The sequence below is a fragment of the Coffea arabica genome, chromosome 10c (assembly GCF_036785885.1).
Source record: "Coffea arabica cultivar ET-39 chromosome 10c, Coffea Arabica ET-39 HiFi, whole genome shotgun sequence".
Lineage (NCBI taxonomy): Eukaryota > Viridiplantae > Streptophyta > Magnoliopsida > Gentianales > Rubiaceae > Coffea > Coffea arabica.
The window spans coordinates 41,996,148-42,002,374 of NC_092329.1; the positions used below are offsets into that span (position 1 = coordinate 41,996,148).

The 6,227-nt window shown below is 38.6% G+C and overlaps 1 protein-coding gene and 1 long non-coding RNA gene across 2 annotated transcripts; both read left to right on the top strand.

Annotated features, from left to right (window-relative positions):
• The first annotated feature begins 3,613 nt into the window (after positions 1 to 3,613).
• Positions 3,614 to 5,349, top strand: LOC140015931 (zinc finger BED domain-containing protein RICESLEEPER 2-like). The gene is made up of 2 exons (XM_072068764.1): positions 3,614 to 3,808; positions 4,243 to 5,349. Exons 1-2 carry the CDS (start codon positions 3,614 to 3,616, stop codon positions 5,347 to 5,349), a joined length of 1,302 nt encoding a protein of 433 aa, XP_071924865.1.
• Positions 5,350 to 5,627: 278 nt separating this feature from the next.
• LOC140016044 (uncharacterized) lies at positions 5,628 to 5,899 on the top strand. Its single transcript, XR_011822373.1, has 2 exons — positions 5,628 to 5,712; positions 5,823 to 5,899. It is a non-coding gene; the product is annotated as an uncharacterized lncRNA (long non-coding RNA).
• The last annotated feature ends 328 nt before the right edge of the window (positions 5,900 to 6,227 follow it).

Here is a 6,227-nt window from a genome sequence, read left to right on the forward strand (position 1 = left end):
CTGGTGAGGTCGCTAGAAAGGTTTTGGATTATTTTGAAGTATTAGTCGGAGAGGTTAGAGAATCTTTTATGGTTAGGCATAAGGTGATGAGTTGGTGGGTGAAGCCTGCCGGTAATCCTTACCTTGGTTTCACTTTTCATATTTTGCCTTCCTTGATTTGTTGGAATTTATGGAAGATGTGAAATAGGAGTGTTGTTATGGTAAGTTGGAGCAAGTAATGCCCGTTTGTCATCGGATCTTTGTTGAGATGCGGGAGTGTTTCTTTCTCCAATTTCAAGAGATTTCTTTGACATGTCAGTCGTGGCCTAGCTTTTGGGATGCAGTAGCTAGGTTGCAAACTGATGTTAAGGTATTGGCGGTTAGTTGGGGGCATCCGATCCAATCGGTGGTGAAGTTGAACTTAGATGGTTGCTCGAGAGGTAATCCTAGGAGGGGTGAAGGTGGTGGTTTGTTTAGGGATTGTGATAGAAAGTCCTTTCTTGCATTTTCATGCTATTTTGGGGAGATTACAAGTCTGCACACAGAGTTGAAAAAGCTTCTTTGTGGTGTTCATTTAGGTGTATCTCAGGGACTACTTAAATTGCATTTGGAATATGATTCATTGGTGCTGGTCCATATTATTCAGGGGAGGTGTAGTTGCCCATGGAGTGTGCAGAGGGAGTTTGTGACAGCTCCACCTCCCCCTAAGGCGAACCAAAGGGTTCGGTGGACCGCCTGCCTAGCTCTCGCCGGGACTCAGTCGTTCCTTAATCAAATCCGGAATACAACCAAAGGAATAACATACAACAATCCAAAACTTGAGTGAAACTTATAAATACATTGCTATCTCAAAAGGAAGTACAACCATCAAATGTACAAAGGTTCTCACTTCACCATACAACCAGACCGTGCCAAGCACTAAGGCGAGAACCATTACAAAAACAAAGAGCTAGACCAAGCTAGTCTATACCAAACTCTCATCCTTGCGTGCCTTCCCCTGTTAATGAAAACAAAACTAAAGGGATGAGCTAAAAGTTCAGTGAGGTTCCGAACACATAATCAAATAATCAATCCAAAACATTAAACACAGAGCATCAATAATTCAAGAAACATTTACCATGGAAAGCGATATTAACACATACATTAAAAGGATACGGGCTCACAAGGAGCCATAAATTCGTTCGTTCGTTCGTTCTCCTGACATTTCCCCTTATTCCTTCATTCTTTTGAAAAATGCATTTTGTAATTAAAACCCTCGTTCGTTCTTTCGTTTCATTCACCCCCTTCTGGACGTTGGCCAGGCTCCACCAACCTACAAGGTAATACTCGAGTATACCGACGTTCACACCCAGGGTCACCATATCGCCCGACCGAATCCGCTTCTAGCTCGAGTCGATCGGTAACGAAAGTCAGGGCCCAATTCAGGCAAAAGGCTTACATCATGCGCAACTAGGGGTGCAGAGAATTCGAGGAGCTTGAATCGAGCTCGCGAGTAGCTTGATTAGCTACTCGAATCAATCTCGAGCAAATTCGAGTTCGAGTCAATCTCGATCTACTTGCTATACAGTAAACGAGCCGATCTCGAGTATTAAGGAGTCAGAAATTCGAGCTCGACGAGTAGCTCGAGCTCGGTAGCACATATATATTGTATTTTAGTTTATATATCAATTTACTCTTTTAGGTTTGTTAGCTAGAATATTTACGGGCTTAAGCAGTTCCCTGCCAATTAGTAAACAAGGGTGAATAAGTAATTTTGGCTCGAGAATTCTGATGAAATGAGGAAAACTAAAAACGAAAAATGAAAAAGCTTCCGTCGAATTCATCCTTCACAGTTCTTTCTTCTTCTTCGTTCGGCCGTTCCTTCCTCTTCAGCCTTGACTCTCAAATTTCAATCTCTTATTCTTTGGCTCATCTCCTCAACTGTCACAAGTCACAACTCACAAGGCAGTCGATCATCTAAAGCTTTAAACACTTCAGCAGTTTAGCTCAACATGGAGTAGGTAGCAGCGTGAGCACTGAGCAGCCGACCTTTGAGTGGGGGTTTCAAATCAAATCAAAACCCATCAATTTCAACAGCTGCATTTGACAAATTAAGGTACTTATTGTGCATTTGTGTAGTAAATATGTGCATTATGAGGTTAAATTTTATAAATGTAATATTAATTTTTAATCTCCAAGCCCTAACCAAAAAATTGGGGGCTGCAGCCTGCGATTCAATATATTCAATTTCCGTATCCCATTCCTTCTCCATTGCTGTACTGGAATTTTGAGGAAATGGAGGGCAGCTCGATTCCTTCAACAAGTGATTCGGTGGTTGGCGCGACAGCTCCAAGAATTGGTAAGTTTCTTGACATTGGCTCTAACATGTTTATGGGTTTTTCTTTGATGTGAAAATGCACTGATTTCAGAAATTTGCTTTAAGTTGGATTATTAAGTGTTAATTAGCTAGTATATTAATGAGATTAATGAGAATATTCAGTTATGTTCTCTGGAGAATAATTTTGATGCTAGCTTATGCAGTTAAACTAAAAGATCTTTTACTTGGGTCAATAATAGCATCAAAACAAGAGTTTCTCAATCGGAACTAAAACTAACCTTTCCTGGAAAACAAAACACTGCATGGAATAGGAAACTGTAGAAAAGGGGATACGTCGTAAAGTACAAAAGTTTCTCAATCTGAAGACATATCAAAGCTTCTAATAGCCCCCTTTATCATTCCCAGCCGAATATATATGAAATCTTATCAAAACTTTCAGGCTTTGTTGCTACAGTAGTGCTTGAAGTTTCATACAAATTTTCTCTTGGGCCCTGAAGTTTTTCCTAAACTCAGCTCTGATTGAGCTATTTCTTTTGTTTGTTTCTCGTTGATAAAAATAAGAAAATGAAAACAAAAGGCTTTCTAATTTTATCCAATGCAAATTAAAAAAAAATGGGATACCATAATATCCATTTCAAGATGAGATGGTGGTTGGCATCAATAGTAAATGAGTTTAAAATCCAAAACATTATTGGGATTTTTGAGTTTCCTATTTTAGTATTGATGAATTTAGATATGCATACTCAATTTTTTCAGGCTCAGCAGTCTTTTTTTATTCAAACTATTCTGAGTCTCCAGGTTAGTTTTCAAAAAAAAAAAAAAAAATTGGCAGCTCTCAGTCAAATTTAACATTTGAGTTCTTTCAATCTGACTTCTTTTTTATTTGTAGAATTCTGGGTAATATGCTTTTAGAATTCAATCTATTCCGCTTTTGAGTGTTAACACTCACATCAAATTAAATTTTATTTTCTGTTGTGAGTAATTGCTTTGAGACTGATACAGATTTGATTGATGTTCTCTTTACCTTTATTATGAATTGTTTTATACTTCATACTTTCATAGCATTGAAATATTATATAAGATCTGAATTTGCTATGAACTTTAGCCCTGATATGAATGTTTTTTGGAAGCTGTTTTCCAGATTTGGGTGCTTGTGTGTCATTTTCAATTTTTTTGGGAGCTGTTTTCCAGATTTGGGTACTTGTGTGTCATTTTCTATTTCTTCCAATGTCTGTTTGATTTGAATTTAATGCTCCGTGTCAAAATATTTGAAGTGGAACTCATTTTAATGTAAATGTTTGTTTTTCTATTAAAGGCATGTCTATTAGTCCTCCCGAGGTTTCTTCAATACCACATGTGTCTGGGACCGATTCATCCACACCAGTCATGATTAACAACCCAGTATTTGTAAGCCATGATGCCTGTGATCTCACACAAGAGGGTGGTGTGAAACACAACAAGAGGGAACCGAAGACACCAATAGGCAGCAAGGAGATGAAGCTGAAGATGATGGTAAATTTCGAGTGCCTAAAAGGAATAAAACATATGAGGCATGGGAAGACTTCGATGATTTGGAAGAAAATGGCATATATTATGCCATTTGTAAACATTGTAGTAAGAAACTGAATCGGGGAAAAACTAAACAAACCAGCAGCATGTGAAGGCATCAAGAAAACTGTTCCGTTAGAAAAGCCAAGTTTAGAAAGGCCGAGCAGCAAACAAAGATAAGCTTTCAGCAAGCGAATGAGCGTTCTCCAACTGTACCATCATTGCACACTGGCAAATTCGATATGGAAGCAATGAGAGAGGCTGCTGCACATTGGATATTGATGCACGAGCATCCTTTCACAATTTTGGAGGAAGAGGGTTTCAACATAATGATGAAACGCGGCTGACCGGAGTGGCAAAAGATTTCACGCATGACAGCTAAAAAAGATTGTACCCAGGTGTACGAGATAGAGAAAAAGAAGTTGAAGAACTTGTTGAGGCATGTACAAAAAGTTAGCTTGACCACCGATATGTGGAAATCAAAGAATCAAAAAATTGAATACATGGTGGTGACCGGACATTGGATTGATGGAAATTGGAAGCTTCAGAAGAGAGTGTTAAATTTTGTTCATATTCGACCACCACGTCGAGGAGTTGAGATTTCGGATGCAGTTTTCAAGTGTGCAAAGGAATGGGGAATTGAGGGAAAAATTCACACTATTTCTATGGACAATACCTCAAACAATGATGTGGCCGTGAGATTGTTGAAAGATGATTTCGGGAGATGCAAGAAGCTTTTGGGTGGAGGAAAACTGTTTCATGTTCGTTGTTGCGCCCATATCTTGAACCTTATGGTTCAAGATGGCTTGAAGGATATAGTAGATATTTGTGAAAATATTCGAGATAGTGTAGATTTTGTGAACAAGTCTGATGGTAGGGCATTGCTATTTGCAGAAATTGCTCAACACCTACAAATTCCTGGAAAAAAATTGCTCCATGATTGTAGGGCCAGATGGAATTCAACATATGAAATGTTGAATTGTGCTATAAAATATAAAGAGGTTTTTCCTCGTTTTCAAGTTCGAGAGCCCCTTTATGAGTCTTGTCCATCTTCAGAGGATTGGGAGAAGGTTGAGAAAGTTTGCACCATTTTAGAGAAGTTCTACACAGCCACACACATAATTTCGGGGAGTGAGTATCCAACTAGCAATCTATTCCTCCCTGAGATTCTAAAGGTGAAGAAACTCTTGGATGCACGAGTGAATGATGAAGATGATTTTGTCCGGGGTATGATTACAAGAATGAAGCTCAAGTTTGACAAATACTGGAAAGAGTGTAATTTATTGATGTCCATTGCAGCTATCTTGGATCCCAGACAGAAAATGCAAGCAATAGAGTTTGCCTTCCCTAAGATGTATTCCACATATGAAGCTCAAGAGAATATCACATATGTTCGAAAAGCCATCTTTGAGCTTTATGACGAGTATGTTGCTATGGCTACAAGTGAAAGTGCAGGGACAGGTTGTTCATTAAATCCTGCATCCGAAATAGTGTGTCCACCTTGAGCAAGTGCTGACTATTGGGATGATTTGGATGAGTATTGTGGTGAACTCGAATCCGATGAACCCCATAAGAGCGAGTTGGTGGATTACCTAGACAAGCCTCGCCAACTTCCTGGACAAAATCCGAAGGATTTCAACTGTTTAGATTGGTGGAAAGTCAACCGATCAGCATACCTGGTACTCTCTCAGTTAACGGCTGATGTATTGGCCATTCCTATCACTACCGTCGCATCTGAGGCCACCTTTAGTGCTGGAACTAGGATGATTGATTCATACCGTGCTTCACTTGCTCCGGAGACAGTCCAGACGTTAATGTGTGCAGGCGATTGGTGTAGAAATTTACACGGGGTCAAAAAGAAATTGAAAGTAAGTTATATCTATATGAATTTGTTATTGCAGAGATAAATTAGTATTTATTAGTTTGTTTATTGATTTTAAATTATTACATTATTTGCATTTCCACTACCTAAATGCAGCCACAGAAAGCTCTCAAAGAATATGAGCTGCCCAATGCTTGAAGTTGTGTAAGGAGCAACTACTTTGCTGAAAATCAGGTCCATCTTTTTGTGAATTCTCATTTTCTTATTCTTAATTTGCCATAAGTTGTGTTCAAATTTTAAATTTAAATTGTACATGAGTTGGTTGATTTGTCATTTGTGTATGGCTAGGTGTTGTAGATTGTACACCAAAGTTTGAAGATGCATAAGGAGCAAACAAGCTGTTTCATTTACCAGATTACAAACAAGAGCTTCTAAATGCTCATTAGACTCCAGAAAATTTCCCTAAGTTTTTCCTTTCAATTGGCTGCAGCACTCCCTTTTGTATTTTTGTGAAATTCTGATGAGGTTGAGAACAGGTTGTTGCTTATGTTTAATGCTAAA